Genomic DNA, 22,481 nt, shown 5'->3' on the forward strand with positions numbered 1-22,481 from the left:
GTGGTGGAATCTCCTTCCTTAGAGGTTTTTAAGGTCAGGCTTGAGAAAGCCCTGGCTAGGATGATTTAGTTGGGAATTGGTCCTGCTTTGAGCTGGGGGTTGGACTAGATGACCTCCTGACGTCCCTTCCAACCCTGATATTCTATGATTCCTCTGATTTGGAGGATGTGTGTGTCCGATGTGACCCACCCCTCTTGTTCCAGAAGCATGACTACTGCAAGGTTCCAGCTGCACCGTGGCAGTTCCCCTCCTTGCCTTACCTTCAGAGGTGGTATATGGCCCCCTGGTCACATGCTCAGCAATCGCAGGATCAACGGTGTTAGCCATACTGGAGCTCGTGGCCATAGTAATCACCTTCTGAATGGTCCCGCTTGTTTCGGGAGGACTCACCTGCATTGCCACCACAACCCTCGTCAAGTAGACGCTTAGAAATAGTGTTAGATGATGTACTGAACAGCCTGGTTCCAACAGTACCAACAGGTTCGGAGAGGCTTCCCTCATCTTCTCCTGACATGGCCATCTCATCAATCCCTTCCTCTCCACCAGACAACTATCGCCCGGTTCCAGGAACTGCTGTGGAGAATAGTCGATGCTCTTGAGATCCCATTAGAAGTAGTATAGGACAGTCAACACCAGTTACTTGACATCCTACAGACATTGGTACTGGCAAGGGTGGCCCTACTAATCAATGATGCCATCCTTCACTCGATCACACCGTCCCCAAAAGGGGCTGAGAAGAGGTACTATGTCCCCTCGAAAGGGGTCAGAGTTTCTAGTCTCTCATCCTCCATCCCACTCACTACTCATCTATGCAGCATCAGAGCGGTCCAAGCAACATCTGTGCTCCACCTTGACAGACAGGGAGGGAAATGGCAGGGAGATGGTATTGATGAGACCATCACAGGAACTAGACACAGTATTCCAGTAAACACGTAAAGTTGACAAAAGATTCAGAGAAGAGCTACAGAAATTATTTGTCTGGAAAACCTGCTTTTACACTGACATGCTTAAGAAGCACAGTATATTTATCAAAGATTCTTGATCACAGCTTATAAGTACCTACTACATGGTGAGAAGGTTTCTGATAGCTATGTAACCTGGTGGACAAAGGCATTATGTGATTCAGTGGCTGGATGTTTGAGTTAGACCAATTCAAACTGGAAACAAGACAGTTGTGTGGTTTTTTTTTAAACATGAATAAATAACCATTGGAGCAATTTACCAAGGGGTATGGTGTATTCTCCATCACTGTAAATTCTAAAATAAACTAGCTTAACCAGAAGTTATGGGCTTGATGCAGGAACCATTTGACTTTTTTTGACCTATGTTAGGCAGGTGTTGAGGCTGATGATCATAGTGACTTTTTCCTGTTAATCTAAAGGCTTGGCTACACTTGAAAGTTGCAGCGCTGGGAGTTACAGCGCTGGTCATCCAGCTGTGCAGGGCCAGTGCTGGTGTGTGGCCACACTCACAGCTACCAGTGCTGGTGTGTGGCCACATTTGCAGCATTTGCAGCGCTGTTGGGAGTGATGCATTATGGGCAGCTATCCCAGCGTTCAAGTGGCAGCAACGTGCTTTTCAAAAGAGGGGGGTGGGGTGTGGCGTACTGTGACAGGGAGCGGGCGAGAGAGAGAGAGAGAGGATTTTTGGAGCCAACACTGTGTGTTACCTTCCTGCCTTGAAAAATCAGAACATGTTCCCGATCCCTTACCCTTAACTCTTAACTGCAAACAGCCTGCAGACAATGGACTCCCTCTCTCCCCTCTGCCCCGTTTCTGTCAAGCAAACACTCCCTGCCTGCCTGCCTCATTATCTCATTTGATTGTTCACAGATTGATCACAGCAAACAGGAGCTGTGTTTGTAGATAAGCAGCTCCGGGATCAACGGAGCTCCGGAGCTCCGAGTTCACAACAAAACAAAGAGAGGCTGCATAACAAAACAAAGAGTAATTTATAAAAGCATTCTGGGATATCTGCTAATACCCTGGAGGCCAATAACAGCGCTGGTGTGTGTCCACACTTGACGAGCAGCGCTGGATCACCAGCGCTGCAATCGCTACACCCCAACCAGACCAGGTGTTCAGCCAGCGCTGCAGCCAGGGAGTTGCAGCGCTGGATGTGCCTTGCAGGTGTGGACGGTTACTAATTGCAGCGCTGGAAAGCCTCCACCAGCGCTGCAACTTTCAAGTGTAGCCAAGCCCTAAGTAGCAGCAGTGAATAGGTGTTTCACTGGGAGTCTGGCCCCTTTCCTGGTCAGTGATGCCAGTGATCTGTATTGCCTTTGTTAGGCAGCTCTAGGATCTGCTGCAGTGTGCACTGAAGGAATTCAGCTGCCTTAACTCTCCATTTCCTCAGGGAATTGAGTCGCAGCACTGAGGTCTGTTTTGTAGATCCACCAACCTTTGCTTTGGTCCCATTGTCTTGTGCAGCTGAGGATTGATTCTTCAAAGCTGAAATCTGCCCTTCATCCTCTGCTGTCCATGCAATCAAGATACTGCAGGGTCAACTGGACATTGCCCAGAATGGAATTCATACTAGCTAGGTCTTCTGACATAGCTTTGAGCAAAATATTTTCTTATGACCATGTTGCTGAAATTCCTTGTATCTTAATTTTCTCAACACACTTTGCCCCAGTGTAGATATAGAGGGTCTTATTGCTATCTGTGTAGTTAGAAAACCTTTTTAAAGGCTTTGGGTTGGTGATCAGTTGCATAAAAAATCAGTCTGTGTGGAACTTGGTCAGAGCTCTGTAGCAGACAGCCATCTTCCTTTTCCAATTAATGGGGAGTCATTAATGGGATGACAGGAAGAGCTGGTGCTGAAGATGTTTCAGGAGCATGGTCTCCAGCAGCTGCCCACGCTACTGACTATTGGTCTGATCTTTTGGCACAACTCTGACCCTCTATCAGTTGTCAACAGTTATCAGTTTGTCAATGATCAATAGCCAAATTATTGATAACTACATAATTGATAACATATTTAACTTTGATTATATTAGTTCAGTAATAACAAACCTTGGATAAATCAGCGTTGATTGGATTTATTGATTAACAGTAAAGACAGCACATACTAGAGGCATACAGTTAGCAACAGCTGAAGAATATCTCTCCTATAGTTCACTGACAGTTTGTGGCTAGACTGAAGATGGTCTTACTTCCTCTGAGTTTGGGCAGTTATACCTTTGTCACCTTTATTAGGTATCATTCTGGTAATCTATTTTCTCTTTTTGATATGCACTTCTTATCTTAGGCTATTTCGAAGGTTCCTGTGCCATTGCAGTTCATTTTATATTTTGCTTTTAGTACATTGCTAAAACATCACCATTTTTGAAAATTATGCTAGGGTTACTGCTCAGTAAAATTCTGTTCTCTAAAGTTAGCTTCATCTTAACTACAAAGCATCATGGGAGCCTTGTTCCTAGGAAAGCCTTAAAAAATCTTTCTTGGCCTATATTAAGTGTCAAAACATCTCTTCCCCTGACCCTCCGTGCACACTCTGACTTCATTCTTTCAGGGGGCTCTTCTTGCAGCAACTCCAGCCTGTGGTTCCCTAAGTTCAGGCAAACTTTCTGTGGTGTAGAGCTGTTCTTGAGGCAGCATCACTCTATTCTTCTTCCTGCCTTTGAGTGCAGGAGGATGAGGGGGCATTTACCCCAAAAGCAATCAGCTTCCCCAGCTGGCAGTCCCCTTGTGGATCTCTGTCAGTGAACTGCTGGTTTGAAATGCTGCAGGAGGCTCATCAAACAGGCACTGCCTGTGGAAGGAACTTGTATTTTCTAATGCTAAGGGAAGTATTGAAAGAATCTCCTGGAGAAGGGGGCGGGGCAGGTATTTGCCTCAGATGACTGTAGATTAGAGAGGGGTGGCATCTCTACCTGCAGCAGTCCTGTAATACAGGAACTGCTGAGCCATGCTGGGTGGGCTGCCTTGCTTTGTGATTAACAGGAGCCTGGACACAAGGAGAAATCTTGTTTTGTTCTAGAGCAGGGCTGTGTGCTTTGGTATTACCTGACTCTGGCTGTGCTCTTGCCTTTTGTCACTGCAAAGACAGGGCCATGTGCAGCAAACTGCCCCTGTGCTAAAGACCCAAGTTGTCCACAAGGGAAACCTGCCATGCAGAACTCAGTTGCTGCAGTACTGCTGTAGACAAAAGAACCTTTTCCCCAGACAGGAACCATTTCTGAATGGTCCCACTTACCTCCCTCTGCCACACTCCTGTTTAACCCTACTTGCCCGCATCTTGCCCTACATAGAATGTGTCAGGGCCTTCCTTGTTCTCCACGCAGGTGTCCAAATGCTACCCACAAGTTGGGAGGAGGAAGTGACTCTCCTTTGCCCAGGCAGTATTTGTGTGAGCGTCATGGGCCTTGTCAAGTCAATAATCCACTTACCTGCTGAGAGCAGCTCCTCAGAGAATTACAGAGCCCAGTACACACATACGTGTCAGAGGACGCCAAGTGTAATGGGGGAAGGCTTCTCTGTGAGGCTTCATGAAGAGTGGCGCAACAGACAGCTTACCTAATTGGCCATCTAGCTGTTGATTGCTGGGCTGGTGAGCCCATGACCAGGAACTCCATTATCACCTCTGGTACAACCTCTTGTAGTTGGGGTGTGTGTGTGTGTGTGTGTGTGCTTTCAGTATGCTGCCACAACTATGTGCAGATAGCCGACACAGCAGACCTTGATCAAACTGCCCAATAAAACCACAGAACTGTTTCAGTAGTGAAGGCACCCAACTATGTTTGTTGTTGACGAAGCACGGTCCTAGTATGCCGTGTACTCGACAGGACCACTGCGACATGTACACCTGTAACAATGGACCAGCTCATTGAATGATGGGATTTTCCATTCCCGCCTCGGCTGGCGAAAGACAATTCCTCTGAGACCCCTCTTTAAACACCAGTACAGACAAATTACATATTGCCCCTCTGATGTGGTTAGTTACCACCTTTTATCTTGTACACGTTGATTCGACCAAAACATCTCTATCCATCACGCTTTCATCCTGACCTTATCTCTAAGAGAGGTGAGAGTGTTCCTGTTATTTTTGAGGAGTGTGTACCATATGGGTATCAGGGTGTTCTGATACCGTCCTTACAGAATATGCTTACCTGAGTGTCCTGTGCCTAGCATGTCTTAAGAATGAGTGTATTTTGCAATACCAGCCCTGTTCTTAGCAGCTTCTGTGAAGTTGTGCGGAGGCAGGCCCTGACTTTTGCTAACTTAGCTTTATATTAGCAGGGCCTGACTGCCACTTTAGTTCAGGCCTCTACTACCAGGCCTCATGTCTCAGGCTTTCTCCTTGGACTACACCTCTTTCAACTCCCCCCTGCCCCCCCGCTCCTTTATTCCCTGAGCTGTGGGACATCACTTGTGGCTAGAGGACGCTTCTAGACTATTAGCCCGTCCCCCCATTCCTCCCCTATCAGCTTCCCTGATCATTCCACCCCCACACCACAATTGAAACATGCTTCTTCCAGAGACGCTTTGTTTTAGATTTCATTGTACTGTGTGGCAAACTTTCACACAAAGCACTTTAAGTGATATTAAGGCTCATGCCGGATAATAGTAACTTGACCTTAATTTTTCTCTTTAGTGATGTCACAAGGAGGGGGGGATATTAAATCTACTGTGACTCTTAAAAATCAGTTTAATGAAGCCTGGGATCACAAACACTAAAATCTCTCAGACATGTTATGGTTATTTCATGACATCACTATATGGCAGAGTTATGGTTGTTTGAATGTCTTAACTGTGCATTTCTTTCTTTTAACATAGTTTGGATTTCTTAGAAATTTAATATTAACTCTGAATTTTCTGGGTTTATAATACTTGGTTTTGTGATGATTATTACATCCCTGTAACTTTTTTTTTTTTTACTCTTAAGCTACTAAGACATGATTTCAACTATGGCTGCATCTTAATATAGTTTCATGTCCAGGAATAAAACAAGACCTGCCACTTCCTAATGCTGCTACAGCAGTGTTTTAGCTATCTTACTTATACAGCTCTTTTTTGTTACAGGAGTTGTTTTGAACTACTGCTTTCTGTGCCTGAAAGTGAATTGCCATGTGACACATGGTTAGGATTCCATCAGTCTATACAGGTAAGTGTATTTCCTTAAGTTGTAACAAGATCCATGGTTGGAAGTTGAAGTAAGCCAAATTCAGACTGCAAATAAACCACATATTTTAAGTTAGGATAATTAACTATTGCAAAAAATTACTAAAGGTTGTGGTGCAGTCAGGCGCGGCTCTATGTATTTTGCTGCCCCAAGCACGGCAGTCAGGCGGCTTTTGATGGCACGCCTGTGGGAGATCCGCTGGTAACATGGATTCAGTGGCATGCGTGTGGGAGGTCTGCCAGTCCTGCGCCTTCGGCCAAATTGCTGCCGAAACAGCGGGACCAGCAGACCTCCCACAGGCATGTCGCCGAAGGCAGCCTGACTGCCGTGCCGCCCCACGCTCACACTTGGTGCGCTGGTGCCTGGAGCCACCCCTGGGTGGAGTCTCCATCACTAGAAACCGTTGGATGGATTTCTAAAAGATAAGCTCTATTTTAAACAGGAATTAATTCAGGGAAGTCCTGTGGCCTGTGTAATACAGGAGGTCAGATTAGAAAATCACAGTGGTCCTTTCTGGCCTTAGAATATATGAATTTGTGTATGTATAACAGAATAAGTGAGTTTATAGGTGGGACTTGAGTGAGAGGGTGGTGTCATGGAGAGCAGGAATTGCAGGTGCAGCATTATGCAAGTGGGCATCATGGAAAAAGGCATAGACAGAAGTGAGTGAACTAAACTACAAGGCTGGCATCATTGGCTAGGGATGTGGAGATGCAGTAAGTCCAAGATGTAGGCTAGGGCATAGTTGTACACGGCCTTGTATTTGTGGGAGTTAAGTCAGAACTGGGAAAGTCAGTGGAGGAATTCCAAGATGAGAGTGATTTCAGCAACATTGGTTTGGATGGAGTGAGTGGGATTGGGCCATGTGACAACTAGGATTTGACAGGTGGATAACAAAACTTATTTTGCTTCAAGTATTCTAAGGCCTCTTTGTAAAACAGGGTTTTACACAAAATCTTCTGAGAATAAATGCTTTATTTACAAATGTTGAGTAGTGGTGGTTAGTGAGAAGATGCTAAATCTTCCCCTGCAATGTTAAAATGTGCATAACAACACTGATCACTAGTGCTGAGAACAACAAAGTGGTTTATTGTGAAATCTAGAAGAAATGCAAAATTCTAGAAAAGCAAAACTAACTAACTTTCAGAGTAGTGGGCAGTAGGAGTCTAATTTTTGTACTCTAGTCACTAGAGGGATGTAACTTACCTGCTTGCTGAAAAATAGATTGAAGGATTTTATGGTCTGAGAAAAAGGTTTCCCAATATTTCTTGTAAACTGCAGAGTAGAAAAGTTGTACTTTAGGTTGAGGATGTAGTTCCTCCAGGTTTAAGGTTAATAGGTTGATAGATTGCAAGACAAAGCTTAAAAATGTGAACTGAAGTAGTGCTGTGTGCCTGAGTCTGCAGATAGCCTTCGAGTATGTGGCAGCATGGATTGTGCTGTAGGGGCACATGCATCTCATAAGCACAAGATCAGATTTTTTTTTGAGTACTTTGCATTTGATTGAATTTCATCCTATTTACTTCAGACGATTTCTCTAGTTTGTCAAGATCATTTTGAATTTTAATCCTATCCTCCAAAGCACTTGCAACCCCTCTCAGCTTGATATCTGCAAACTTTGTAAGTGTACCCTCAATGCCAGTGGTGCATAGACTGGGGGTGGGGGGAGTGCCCTCCTGGGGGGCACATGAGGTTCTCTGGGGGGGGTGGGAAGAAACTAGGATTCCATCGGTCCTGCAGGACCCTCTGCCATAATAGTGGGAGCAGGATAAAAATAGAGTGGATATTTTGGGGCGGGACCGTAGCAGGATTAAAAAAATAGTCCTCCCATGCCACAAACAATGTGAACACCCCGGCCAGCAGCAGCTGCTCTCCAGCTGCCCAGCTCTGAAGGCAGCGCTGCTGCCAGCAGCAAGCAAAGGGGGCTACTTCACATTACAAGTAGTTTGTGTGTGTGGTGGGGGGGGGTTTGACAAATTCCATGAATGGTAAGGGGAGTGCAAATGGAAATGTTTGTGCACCACTGCTCTATACTATTATCTAAATCGATGAAGATATTGAACAGAATCAGACCCAGTACCAATCCCCATGGGACCCCACTCGTTATGTCTTTTCAGCATGACTGTGAACCACTGATAACTACTCTCTGGGAATGGTTTTCCAATCAGTAATGCACCTACCTTCTCTGTCTAGGTTTCATTTCCCTAGCTTGTTTATGAGAAGATCAGTTGAGACAGTGCCAAAGCCTTACTAAAGTCAAGATACATCACATCTACTGCTTCCCCCCTTCTCCCTATCCACAAGGCTTGTTATCATTTCAAAGAAAGCTATTAGGTTGGTTTGACATGATTTCTTCTTGACAAATCCATGCTGTTACTTATATCTTCTAGGTGTTTGCAAATTGATTGTTTAATTATTTGCTCCATTATCTTTCCAGATACTGAAGTTAAGATGACTGGTCTATAATTCTCCAGGTTGTCCTTTTTCCCTTTTTTATAGATTGGCATTATATTTGCCCTCCTCCAGTCTTCTGCAATCTTTCCCATCTTCCATGAGTTTTCAAACATAGTTGCCGATGGCTCCGAAATCTCCTAGGTCAGCTCCTTGAGTATCTAGGATGTATTTCATTAGGCCCTATCATGAGTCCTCTGCAGAGATCCATCACAAAGCGGATAGTTCATTGTTGGGTGTGGGGGAATGTCTTCCTATGAAGACAGGCTCTCCACCAAATGCCAAAACTTTTGTTCCAGCGGGGTCATGAGCCTGGCGTCATCAACACACACCTTCCTTTTGCTGTGGAAACCAGGCATTCTTCATGCCCTTCCACACATTTGCCTGATCCCTAGGGTGACATCCAGAATCAAAAGGGACGAGGCCACAGTCATTCTCATACTCCTATCATAGTTGTGAGGTTATGGCGCATCTGGCCCCCGAGACCTAAAAGTGCCCCTTTAGATCTCAGATCTCTTTCTGTGGGCAGGGATCCAAATTCCTATTCCTCCAGACTGGGGATTTAGGCTTGCAGTCCCCCTGAAATTTGCTATGTATCCCTCAGGTTGCTGAAGGGACAATGACAGTATCTACTAGTGACCAGCCAGCTTTCACAAAGCATAGTATACATTTATTTTAGGACAAAAGCATTACAGGTAAAACATCATAAAATTATATTGTTTTGATATTCCTGATAAGCTTAGCTGGTGTCTCTTATTTTCCACTTAAAGACCTTGGCAAGATCCAGTTCTTCAAACTCTTCTGGGCAGGGTTTTACCCCGTTAGCTACAATCACATCAATTTTTAAATCAAAATGAGGTTCATAAGTCAGTTCATGCCAGCCTGTTGTACCAGACGCCCGTCTTTGTCTGCTTGGCCTCTTGAACATGGTCTGAACCAGTATATGTAACTGACTCAAACTTCTCTGGAGTTGTTTACCTGATCTTGAATTTGCAATAATTACCTCCATTGATTTTTAGTTCCTGGCAAAAGTTTGGTAACCCTCTCCCTAGAGGAGACAGAACACAGACCCAAGCTGACAAAGATACATATAGCATTATAGACACAAAAGTTTGACTAATCCTTCGGCCCTTAACATTTGGCACATCTCACTATAATAGTCTTTTGAAGTTTCCACACTTCCAGGGTCTCTCATCTGTCACAGTATGCTACTGGGTAAAGCAGTTTTGGTTGATAGTCTGCCACAGATGTCCATTCAACTCCCAGGCGGCCCGGATCTGATTTCACAGCACCACAGTCAGATACTCCATTCACATTTGAAGTCCCTGTAACATCCAGGGTGTTGGTTGGTTAAGTACCATGGATGGGGATTGCTATAGGCAAGTCCAGGAGATCCTGATACAGAAGATGACTATATCCACCAGAAGGACTTATTTGTCTAAGTGGAAGAGCTTCTCAATATGGGTGGCTCATCGTAGTGTGGACCCTGTGCAGGCTTGGGTTCGGAAGATCCTTGAGTATTTGCTGCCTCTAAAGTACTCCAGCCTGTCTTCCAGTACCTTTGTGGTGTTTCTAGATGGTATCACTTTGGCCAGGAGAGAGAGTGCCAGCCAAGCACTCATGATGTTTCATAGGGACAATGTGGTGCTGAAACCTCCCCCTAAGATGGTCCTTCAGGTGGTTTCAGAATTTTGTGTGAATAGTTAACCTGCCTGTCTTCTTCCCAAAACCCACTCTTCATCTGGATAAAAGTTTTTAATCCTGGGAGAACATCTGGTGTGTCGTCTTACTACAGCGACAGTTCAGATTATTTTTCCCCCCCGCCCTCTCCCCCAGTTATTTCTAGCTCCAAAGACCAGGCCATCACATCACAAAGAATATCTAACTAGCTAATGCAATGTATCTCATTGTTACCAGTTGGCTGTGATGTTCTCCCACCGAACATCAAGACTTACTCTACTAGAGCTCAAGGGACATCCTCCACCTGCCTCAGAGATCTCCAATTTGCACTGCAAGGCAGTGACATGGAGCGTAACACTAACTTTTTGTCAAGCATTATGCATTGGACTTAGTTGCCTGAACAGATGCCAGGTTTTGGAGAGTAGTGCTATGATCCATGTTTGACTGATGCAGCTGATATGCCTCATCCCATCATCCAGAAGTGGTATTGCATGCCAGTCACCTATCATGGGGGTGATCCACACCAACACATACAAAAAGAGTGGTTACTTATTCTACAATAACTGTGCTGCTTCATGTTGTTGTAATCTGTGAATCCCATAATCTCACCTCTGTCCATGCTTTAGGAGTCCTCAGCTAACACGAGCTTTGAATTGGGAGGGAACTGAGGGAAGGTTATGATCTCATGCCCTTTATGCTCTCGCATGGGAGTGTGAGAAAGTTGAGTGCATGAATCTCCTGTGCACAAGGCACATGCACTCCTATAGTGGGATCTACAGTGTCTTCAACATCTCAAAGAACCACAATTACTACAAGGTAAATAGCTATTCTCTCTGAGATTGTGAACTGGCCCTACTCATCTCACTGGAGTGTTAACTCTGAAAGATGACAGTTTGAGCCATCTGCATTGTTTCTCATAAAATGGTCAAGTTAATGTCCTTATCCTACAATTCCCAAGCTACACCTCACATTTTATCTGGTACTAAAAGCCCCATCTATCCCTAATCTTCTGCCAAAACCTCCATCTTCTCCTCTGACAAATTCTGTTTAGTTGTATTGAAACTAGGAAAATTTGAGGCATGCAGAAAATGAAGAAATGGTGTAAACATATTTAATATAAAAATGAATAGTCTAGGGTCTACTGTAGGGACATGTCTTTTTCATTTAATTCAATAAAAACCTCTAACTGAAGCTGGCAGAATGCTGCAGAAACCTGAAGACCTAGCTGCAGAATTTAGGGCCAGCTTGCTAACGAGCAGCATTGTAGTGTCCCAACACAGCACAATAGAATTGAAGCATTCAGGAATGACCATAATGTAATTTGAAGGTGTTAAACACATTTTCTGGTGGTATAATGCTAAAACGGTATAGTTGGTTGTTTCTTTCCGAAGTTAGATTCAATATTTAATCTTACTTAAAATTCTCTTAATGGATTTTGAGTTTGTGTTTTTGTTTGTTTTATAGGATTCACATGATGCTTTACTGGAATTTGGGAATAATAATCTCCAAATATTGGTTGACATTACTAGGGAAGGCGTGTGGAAAAATCCAGTTCTTCTTAAAATTCTATCACAGCAGCCAGTAGAAGCAGAAGAAGGTAAGAACCGAGATTCTGATTTATAACATATGGAGTTAAATAAACTTGGTACCCTTTGGTTGGGGACAGATACCTGTCAGTCCTGATTTGAGCTGCTCATTATTACATAATTTGGCAGTATTTCAGTTGGAGCTGTATGATGCTAGCCATGCAATAAACTGCATTTATCATGAAACTTTCTCACTGGTACTCTGTCCATTAATCATCTTTAATAATACATCTCAGCCCCAGGCCATTTCTGACATTGTAAATTTGAGCATCTTGAAAGAACCACCATTTAAAAAATCTGCCAGATAAATGTTTCATTCTTTTCCTGCCAATGTGGAATTTTCTCTCCTTCCCCAAAACTTTTCAGTAAATTGACTTGCATAACTCTTCACCACTTCTGACCAATGCGTGTGTTGCAAATGGAGAGAATTTCAAAGGTTACTTGAAAATGATAAAAATAAGTTGTTCAAGTGACGTCCCTGTGGGTGCTTCACTTTAGGTGATGGAGCGCTCTGTGCCTCTAGTTGGAGAATTTCAACAGCAGTACCTGGCTGGGCTGCACATGCACTCTCCCTGTCTCACACCTGTCATGGTAGCTGATTAGTGCTGTGCAGCTGTGTTTTTCAAACCCCTCCCCCCCCCCTCAGTTCCTTCTCAACTGCCCCTTTGTCCAAGTCGGAGCTCCAGCAGTGTCTTCACTTGCTTTACCTCAGGAGTTCTTGTTAGCAATTTTTGAATATAATAGATTAGTTGGTTAGGACTTTCTATTTTTCTTTATAACTTCACCCTGCCATGGGATATTCCCTTTGAAATGCCAGGATCTCCTAGGTTTAAACATTGCATCTCCTGCCTTGAGGCAATTCCTATCTTTGATGGACAGTCACAATGCGTCAGGTGCCTGGGGGAAACACACATACCCCAGAAGTGCACTCATTGTCATCATCTGAAGGCCCATACAGAGAAAGCAAGGGACCTCAAATTTAAGCCTGCCTCAGACCCAGGAATGCAAGCTTCTGGTGATCAATTACTGAAGGTGGCAGCTTCTAACAGTTCCCCCTCCTCAGCTTCATGTGGGAGGGACCTGTCTCCTAAAAGACCTGCAAAGAGGAGAGCTTCCTCTCCTCCTATCAAACCTGCATCTAAGAAGAAGCGTTCCCCAGCTCGCTCTACTGCATAGGTACCACACTGCAGCAAAGTACCTTTGAGTCAGCAGGGACTAAAGCCAGAGACCCTAAGTGGGTAGGTTCCAAGAAGGAAGAAAAGACTGCCCTTTCCACTATGCACTGGCAGCAACAACAAAATCCTCGGTACCGAGTGCCTCTGCAGTTTCTAAGTCACTGGCACCGCCTCCTGGCTCTGCCGCACATCACTGATGCATTGGCATCAAAGCCTCCTTAGTCCTTGATGCAGTCAACATCAGCACCTATCCCCATGGCACTGCACTACTTCTGGTACCTCAGCAATTCTCGGCATAGCAACAAATGCAAGTGCCTCCTCCATTACCGGGACTACAGCAGTTCCTTGCATCTAAGGGCCTGACAGTGAGCCTGGAATCTGGGTTTCCTCTCCTTGGTACTATCACCGGAGGGGGTGGTGGTGGGGGAGGGTCAGATGCAGCTGGTAGTATGCATGATGCTGAAAGCACAGATGCAGTGACAGTGGGAACTTCCTTCATTTCAGCGTTCCTTGCCCCTGCAGACCAGTATCAGATCTGAGCCACAAGAACACGCTAGACATTATCCCAGACCAGACATACATGGGTGGTATGGGGATCCCCACCTGTGCCTTTCCCACCACAATGGTCAGTCTGGGACCTGTGGGCAGTATACAGGCAAAATTTTCCCAAGCCATCAAGCAGCAGGGAAATTTCTAGACACTCCTCACCAAAGCCACCTAACATCTCCCGGGAACAAACTTTTGAGGAAACAGAGCTGGAGTTATACTAGGAGGCTATTCCTGCAACTAACTCATCTTTCTCACCTGACAAGACCACTATGCGTCTGCTCCCTACCACCAGAGACAATTTCAAACAGTTTCAGGAACTGTTCAAAAGAATAGCTGACACACTTCAAATCTCTCTTCAAGAGGTTACCAAATCTCAGCACTGTCTCTTGGGTGTATTCCACATATAGACATCTTCCTTTATTGGGATCCACCTAAACTGTATAGAGGCGAAAGCATCACTGCTGCCTCAGAGATTTGTCACCCTGACAAACTTGATTGATACCATGATACACAGTCCACTGGTATCCGCCAGGACCTGCCTTCGTCTCCTAGATTACATGGTGGTGACCACATACATCGTAAATCAAGCCAGACTACTCATGTGCTGCCTGCAAGCTTGGCTCAGGACTCTGTACATCTCACACAAACACAGACTGAACAAGCATGTCAGTGAAGGTCAAGGACTTGTTACAGTGGTCGACCCACCTGCACAACGTGTGCGCAGGGCTCCACTTCCAACGGATCCCTTCCCCTGCCTCCACCCCCAAATGATAATTATAACGGACACCTCCCTACTGGGATGGGGTGCCCACTTAGCCTCACAGTACAGGGCAGGTCTCCTTTGGAATCAAGATTCTGGAACTGTGAGCAGTTTGCAATGCCAGTGCGCACTTCAGGCCTCTAATCAAAAACAAAACCATACAGATCATGACAGACAATGTGGCCTGCATGTTCCACATAAACAAGGAGAAGTGAGATCACACTCCCTATGCACAGAGGCCATAAAGTTGTAGACGTGGTGCATCCAATGCAACATCAACATATCAGCCACCTACCTACCGAGATCTGAGAACATCACAGTGGATACCCTAAGCTGCAAGTTCTCACACGACCACAAGTGGGAAATAAACATCTCCGTGATCCAGAGCATATTTCAATGATGGGAGTTCCCCCGATAAACCTATTTGCCATGAGCTGGAACAGCAAATGTCCAATGTTTTGCTCCAGAGCGGGTCTGGGACCAAAATCCAGAGGAGATGCTTTTCCCATCCGATGGGACTCACCTCTCCTGTACGCCTTCCGTCCCATCCTGCTACTGCCTAGATTCATACACTAGATCAGATCTGATCAAGCCAAAGTCATCCTGATAGCTCCAGCATGGCCCAGCAAACATGGTATCCATACCTATGCAAGTCCTTCCACTTTCTCCAAATCTCCCCTCTCAGGATGCAGGCCAAACTCTGCACCCGGACCTGGAGATGCTCCATCTGAGAGCCTGGCTCCTCAATGGTTCCAAGGCGAGGAGATAGTCTGCTCCAAAGAAGTTAAGGACATCTTGCTAAACAGTAGACAGCCAACTACTCGCTAGACATACCTCCACAAAAGGAAGAGATTCAACACGTGGTGCCTAAACAAACAGATTGAAGCCACCAATTCGATCCTGCCCGTAGTCTTGGACTACACACTTTACCTTAAGAAATCAGGGGTCTCAATGAGTTCATTATGAGTATACCTGTCCACAGTTACAACCTTACACCACAAGGTGGATGGCTTTTCAGTCTTTGCATACCCAACTACTAAAAGATTCCTGCAGGGCGTTTGTAACCTCAACTCAGAGCTCCAACTTCTCTATGGGACCTCACCCTAGTGCTTTGAACTCTGACTGCTCCATTCGAACCTCTGGCTACGTGTTCACTACTACATCTTTCCATTAAAGTAGCCTTTCTAGTAGCCATAATGTCAGCGAGGCATGTCGGAGAAAGAGGCCCTTATGGCAGTCCCATCAGATAAAATTTTTTTTAAAGAATAAGGTTACTCTGAGACCCCACCCTAAGTTCTTGCCTAAAGTCCCTTCATTCCACCTCAACCAACCCATCCATCTTCCCACATTCTTTCCTAAACCTCATAAGGACAGGCAAGAGGCAATATTCCACATATTGGATGTCAGAAGGGCATTAGCCTTTTATCTAGAGAGGACCAAGCCATTCAGAAAAACTTCTAATCTGTTCCTCTCCAACGGAAAGCTCCAAAGGCAAACCCATCTCTAAGCAGACTTTCCAAATGGATTTCGGGCTGCATCCAGCTCTGCTACCATCAACATGGGCTACAACCTCCTTAGTGGGTCAGAACACACCCTACAAGAGCTGTACGCACATCAGTTGCCTTCTTGAATGACGTGCCTATTAATGACATATGCAAAGCAGCTACTTGGACGTCACCCAACACATTAATACAGCACTCTGTCATCGACCAGGTCTTGGCAGCTGACATTCGGCTGGAACACATGGTCCTATTGCCCATTCAGAATTAACTGCGAACCCCTCCTTACACCTGAGGAGCACTGCTCTTCAGTCACCTAAAGTGGAGCACCCACAGGGACATCACTCACCTTATGCAGTAAGTGAGGTTCTTCAAGATGTGTGTCCCTGTGGGTGCCCCATCCTCCTCCTTACTTCAGAGTTCTAATTAGTCCTCTGCGGTAGAGAAGGAACTGAGTTGGGGGCAGCTGTACAGCACTAATCAGCTATCATGACAGGCGTGAGATTGGGAGAGCACATGTGCAGTGCAGCCCAGCCAGGTACTGCAGTTGAAATTCTCCAACTAAAGGCTCAGGGTGCTCAATTACCTAAAGTGGAACACCCACAGAGACACTCGTCTCAAAGAACCTCACTTACAGCACAAGGTGAGGAATCTTCTCTTCACACGTGCTTGTTTGCTCCTTTAGGACAGTGTTTCTCAATGACCAGTCTGTGGACCGGCGCCAGTTCCTGATCTGCCTGATACAGTTTAGGAAGGCAGCAAGCCATTTCCTGGTATCAAAAAGATTGAGGAACACTGTTTGAAGATGTACAAAGAAGGCCTGAAAGTAATTTGCTTTTTTCCATTAGAAATTAGATCATACCTAGACTGTAAGCCTCCTGATATTGCAAGAGGCAAAAGAATGAAAGCTGAGTTCTTAAGAGGGGAAGGACATTTTAGTCAGACCTGTTTTTTGTTTGGTTTTGATACCTATTTAATTTAGATGCGCAAACATTTGACTAAAGGAATTCTTTATTAAAAATTAACAACCTCACCCCTTCAGTGAAGGTATTAAGAGTGCAAAATTATTTATTATTTATATTATCCATCATGCCTAGGAGCCCTAGTCATGGGCCAGTGCCCCATTGTGCTAGGTACTCTAATACAAAACAAAAAGATGGTCTGTGCCCAGAGGAACTTATAATCTAATTACAAGACAAAAGACAACAGACATATGGGGGGAGTAAAAGGAGACAGTGAGACAATATTGGTCAGCATGATAGGCAGTAGAACACAAGAAGCCTAATCATTCTAAGCATCATGGCAAAGAAGAGTTTTGATAGGGATTTAAAGGGTGAGGTAGCTTTGCAGATGTTTGAGGGGCACCTCCCAAGCATATGGGACAGCATGAGAGAAAGCACAGAGGTACTTGTTTGAAAACTTAAGTGGGCTGTGGAGGCTGGCATCATGGGCCAATTGGAGACGAGCATCAGAAACCTGATAGTGAACAAGAGATGATGGGTAAGGTAGGGACTGTACTTGAAAGTGAAGACAAGCAGCTTATGTTTGACACAGAAGAGAAAAACGAAGGCATTCAAGGAGAGGAATGACATGGTCAAAATCAGGGCCTCAGAAAATGATCTTTGCAGCAGCATTCTGAATGGATATGAACAGGGCAAGACTGGGTTTGTCAGGCCAGAAAAGAGGATGTTGCAGTAGCTGAAATGTGAGGAGATGATGAGTTTGGACAAGAGTTTTAACGATGTGGGTGGATCAGAAAGGCTGTATCGTATAAAAGTTATGCAGAAAGAACTGGCCAAATTTCTCCTCGCTGTCACCTTGCCATTCCCCCACATCTTTGAGCAGAGAACAGTCAGTGGTCAATGCCCATCCCCCACCTTTCTTTATGCTTTATGTTATGACTGAGATGTCATGTTCTTACCATTCTTAATCCACCAGTAAAGTAGCCCACTTTAGTAGCCAGGAGAATTTGAAACTGAACTTAAATTAATTTGATCACATCCCTTGGGATTCCAGATGATGGCTGAGGCTTTGCTATGTTTATTAGCACTAACATGTTTTTGTTACTGTAGTGATAACTGATGCTCTACATTTGACCGGGGGGGGGGAGATGGGCGGACTTAATCCATGGTGGTGGAACATTGTACAGAAAGAGGGGAAGCAGAGAGGATGTGTTTGTGGACATGTACAGAGATGTGAATAGGGAATATGGTTGAATTTACCAGTTAGTTGAGCACAAAATGAAGGTCACAGTTCAAAGGCAGTGTGTGTCATAGATGTGGTTGGGCTCTCCCTGTCAGCAGCCCATTAGATTGTTGATGGGACCCAAAGGCCAAATTCCTGGGTGTTCTAAGTACACAGGAGTCTGAACAGAGTCCAGTATCAGAGGGGTAGCCATGTTAGTCTGGATCTGTAAAAGCAGCAGAGTCCTATGGCACCTTATTCGTGGGTGAATACCCACCTCATCGCATGCATCCAACGAAGTGGGTATTCACCCACGAAAGCTCATGCTCCAATACATCTGTTAGTCTATAAGGTGCCACAGGACTCTTTGCTGCTTGAACAGAGTCCAGTCACTGCTCACTGTCTTGGAGTCCCTAGGCACACTTTTTTGTCTAGGACCCTCTCCTGAGAGCTGTAACCACCTGACCCAGCAGCCTAGTCTCTGAGCTCAGTGTTGACACCTCAGACTCTCCTGTAGTTTAAACAGACCTTCCCCCAGAATCTCACTTGGTGTGAGCCTTCTGGTTTACCTTTTCAAGGGACCATATCTATATATCTATATATATTAGCATATCACTTTGCATAGACATCTAACATGGTATTGCTCTTTACTTAAGCACGAGAAATACACAGAGGGCAGAGATGTAGAAAAACAAACATCCAGAACACAAAGCCCCTCACTCTAGATTACCTTTCCCTTGGGAGTCCTTGGGATATCATCTAAGTCCCTGACCTCTTCCTGCTCCTGCAGTAGCTTTCCATATCTTATACTGATGGAAAAAATGGCCAAAAACACACACTAATAAAGCCACTCCATTTCTTTGTAACTTTGCAGTCTCCTCTATCAAGTGATTCCTGATCAGCCTCAGTGATGACCTAGAGTCCTACCAGGTGGCTTTATTGCCAGGGAACCTTTCCCTGACAAACCAATTCTACAGGGTAGAAGCTAGTCTTTTGTCTAGGGTGTTTGCAGTTCAGAGTAGACGACTATCCTGATTTATCAACCCTCTATTGTCATGTACCATTTCAGTCCATCGTGGAGTAAAGAGTCAACAGATAAGATAAAGAACCCCATATCTAGTAGGGAGTCTGCAGCCTGTCAGATGCATGCAAAGATCCCCCAGTATTAAACAGAGTTTATAAGCTGTGCAGGCAAATTCCACAAATCATCACAGGTAGGATGGGCATTTTGAGCAATGGGTGGCAAAACAGGACCTCTTTGGAGTGATGACAAGGAAATCATGCAGGTAGACTTCAGAAATGAGGGGGAGGAGCAAATGGGGGATATAGTTTCAGATGGAAAAGTTCAGAGTAAGAAGGTAGAAATAAAATTGACTGGTGGTTTGACCCATCATTTCCCCCCTTTCTCTCGTACCTGAACTTCCTGCCTGATGATATGGCATCAGTCAGGACAATAGCAGTTGAATTTCGTAACAGCTTTCCCCCAGCACTCCAGCCCTCTGCAAGACCAGGGAAGAATTGGTTGTCCAAATGTGAGGCACTCATTTCAGTGGCACATAAAGGCCTCAGCTAGGTAGTGGTATCCATCTGCAGCATCTTATCTGCAAGTACAGCACACACCTGTGTGCAGAGGCAGTGAAGAGGGAGGTGCATGAGTGTTGCATTATTAAGGTTAAGATTCTGTCACAGGTATTTTTAGTAAAAGTCAGGTCATTGACAATAAACAAATTCATGGAAACCTGTGACCTGTCCCTGACTTTCACTAAAAATACCCTGAGGGTTTGGGTGGGGGGCAGAGTGGTGCCAGGGCTTGCAGCTCACCCCAGCCTTGGAGCACCTTCTGCTGGCCAGTGTCTCCCTACTGGTACCTGCTTCCTACTCAATCTCCACCACTGTACTTCAGGCCCTGCGTCCCTCACCAGCCTGTGGTGCCCCTTCTCCTGGGTACTGCCCTGCAGCAGTGTCCCCACACATTTGGGGTCCTCCCTTCCCCAGAGAACCCAAATCCCACCTTGTCACAGTGACCCACTGCCAGTCTTCATCTAGCCTCTTCCCTCAAGGGCAAACTGCAGTCTGAAGTGGCCACTCATCATTGGCCAAGGGGGTTGGACCACTACTTCTTCTTTCCCTTGCTGCTTCCCCGCAGCCCTAGTATCTCCTCTGGCCCTGACAGCAAGGCCTCTGCCTGGGGTTTGCCAGGCTGGAGCTTCTCCAGCTCCTCCTGCCCTGTCCCAGCACTGCACTGTCCAAGGTACCTGTTGCTCTTTCAGGTAGCCAGGTCCATCTCTCTCCAAGGCTGAAGAGAGACTGAGGCTGTGGCTACACTTATCACTTCAAAGCGCTGCCGCGGTAGCGCTTTGAAGCGCTAAGTGTAGTCAAAGCGCCAACGCTGGGAGAGAGCTCTCCCAGCGCTGTCCGTACTCCACCTCCCTGTGGGGAATAACGGACAGCTAGGGCTTTGACCACACTGGCGCTTTGCAGCGCCGCAATTTGCAGCGCTGGAGAGGGTGTGTTTTCACACCCTGCTGCAGCGCTGCAAATTTGTAAGTGTAGCCAAGCCCTAACTACCCCTTCTGATCTGCTCTCTTTTATAATGGCTTGGCCAGCTCTGATTAGCTGCCTCCTGCCTCTTCCTGATTGGCGCTCAGCCCCAGCCCTCTCTGAGGGCTGGCATTTAACCCTTTCTGAGCCAGAGTGGGGTGACTGCCCTGCTACAGGGTACTTTACACTAGTGCGCTCTTATCAGTTTAGTTCTCTAGGGTAAGCAAGGTTCAGTCTTACTTTTACACAGCACTATTCTATATTTGACACCATGATATGATACATGTTATGGGTGAGAGTGATAGAGAAATCTCAGTTTAATTGAAGCCCTTCTTTTCTGTCTTCCTGTAATCAGTTACTTCTTTCGACATTCCCAAGACAGGTGGTTTACAGATGCACTTCTCAAAGGAGGAAAAAAAGGTTGCTTACTAGTACCTGGAGAGTTTAATATATGTTGCCTCTGCTCAGCTACACTTCCTACCTTTTCTACAATTTCTTGGAGTGCTTTCTTTAGCACAGTGGTATCAAACATATGGCCCATGGACCAAGTAATGCAACAGGCCATCCTTCTCCAGGTCCTTCATGTGGAAGACTAGCAGTTGAAGGAAGGTAATTGGTCAGTACTGCAGATGTAGTTCAAACTTTGATGTCTAAAGTGGAGGCTCTTAATCCATAGGTAGGTATTTAAATGAGTGACATGATTTTCAGAAGTGCTGAATGCCAACAAATCTTATTGAAGTTAATGAGAGCTTCATCTGCTTGACATCTTTGAACATCAGATCTTTTAGGTGCCTAATAAGTATCACCCTTCTGCCAAACCGTAGTATATGTTGGGAGCATTATGAGTTTGTCACCTGTTCTGGGAAGATCTCAGCGATGCAAACGATGGGTATTAGTACTATTCATGGAACATAAATGGTTACAAATGACTTGAAGACAATCCCCTTTTTAGGGAATCTTAGCTCAGGCACCAATGAGTGTGTCTGCACTGCAACTGGGAACATGGATAGACAGACATGCAAGCTTCACTTGAGCAAGCACACTAAAAATAGCAGTATGGCTGCAGCGATGCAGGCCAGGGCTCAGGCTAGCCACCCAAGTATGTACCAGGGTGTTGTGTGGGATAGTACTTAGGCAGGGTCTCTGGGTAGTCACCTGTGCCACTGAAGCCATGTTATTTTGTGGTTTTTTAAACTGGGTTGGGCTCGAATCTGAATACAGGACTCCTGTGTATTTAGAATGCTTTTCATAGATTCATAGAGCAGAAGGGACCACTGTGATCATCCAGTTTACCTCCTGTGTAACATAGGCCATAGAACTTCTATAATTAATTCCTGTTTGAAGTCAAGTAGTACTTTCCGCCTTTCAGAGTGCCACAGAATTAATGTCAGAAAAGGACTTCTATATTTTGTAATTTTTTTGGTAGTGTTATAACTAGATTTTAGACACATTTCATAAAGCATGCTTTTATTTTGGCTGAACGTGTAGTGTTTAGTGTATTGTTTGAGATACTTAATTTTCTAGTCATGGATAGATGCTGTAGAAATAAAATATATTAAACTTACCCAACTTAAAGTACAGGAAAAAGTGTAGGTAGACAAAACCCAGTTACTAGATTTTTACCCTGGTTGTCCTGGTCAAATTTAATATTTCTACTCATATGAAAAGTAATATAGGATCTGAGTAGTGCCATCGCTGTCAGTGTCTCCTAATGCTGTGCTGTGCTGTGTCTATTGAGCCAAAGAGGCTACCGTCCCGTACTAATAAACTAGCACTACTTTTGTAGCATAGCATTCCCTTATCGCTACACAAGTGCAGTGCTAGTGTGCTAATTTGTATGAAAACATCACTGCTTATTCATTACTGTCCATTTCTACTGCAACAAGGGTTTCATATCTCTTATCTAAACATTGACCAGACCTCAGCCTGTATC

General features: G+C 45.1%; 1 protein-coding gene across 3 annotated transcripts in view; it reads left to right on the forward strand.

The window, feature by feature from the left end:
- RLF (RLF zinc finger) overlaps window positions 1-22,481 on the forward strand; it is a 117,427-nt gene that overhangs the window by 34,996 nt on the left and 59,950 nt on the right. For all 3 annotated transcript variants that reach the window (XM_039511427.1, XM_039511425.1, XM_039511426.1), the window contains exons 3-4: window positions 6,024-6,105; window positions 11,719-11,851. In XM_039511427.1, the coding sequence (XP_039367361.1) occupies window positions 6,024-6,105; window positions 11,719-11,851 (215 nt within the window). The remainder of the gene's footprint in view (window positions 1-6,023; window positions 6,106-11,718; window positions 11,852-22,481) is intronic.

The sequence above is a fragment of the Mauremys reevesii genome, linkage group 23 (assembly GCF_016161935.1).
Source record: "Mauremys reevesii isolate NIE-2019 linkage group 23, ASM1616193v1, whole genome shotgun sequence".
Taxonomy (NCBI): Eukaryota; Metazoa; Chordata; order Testudines; family Geoemydidae; genus Mauremys; species Mauremys reevesii.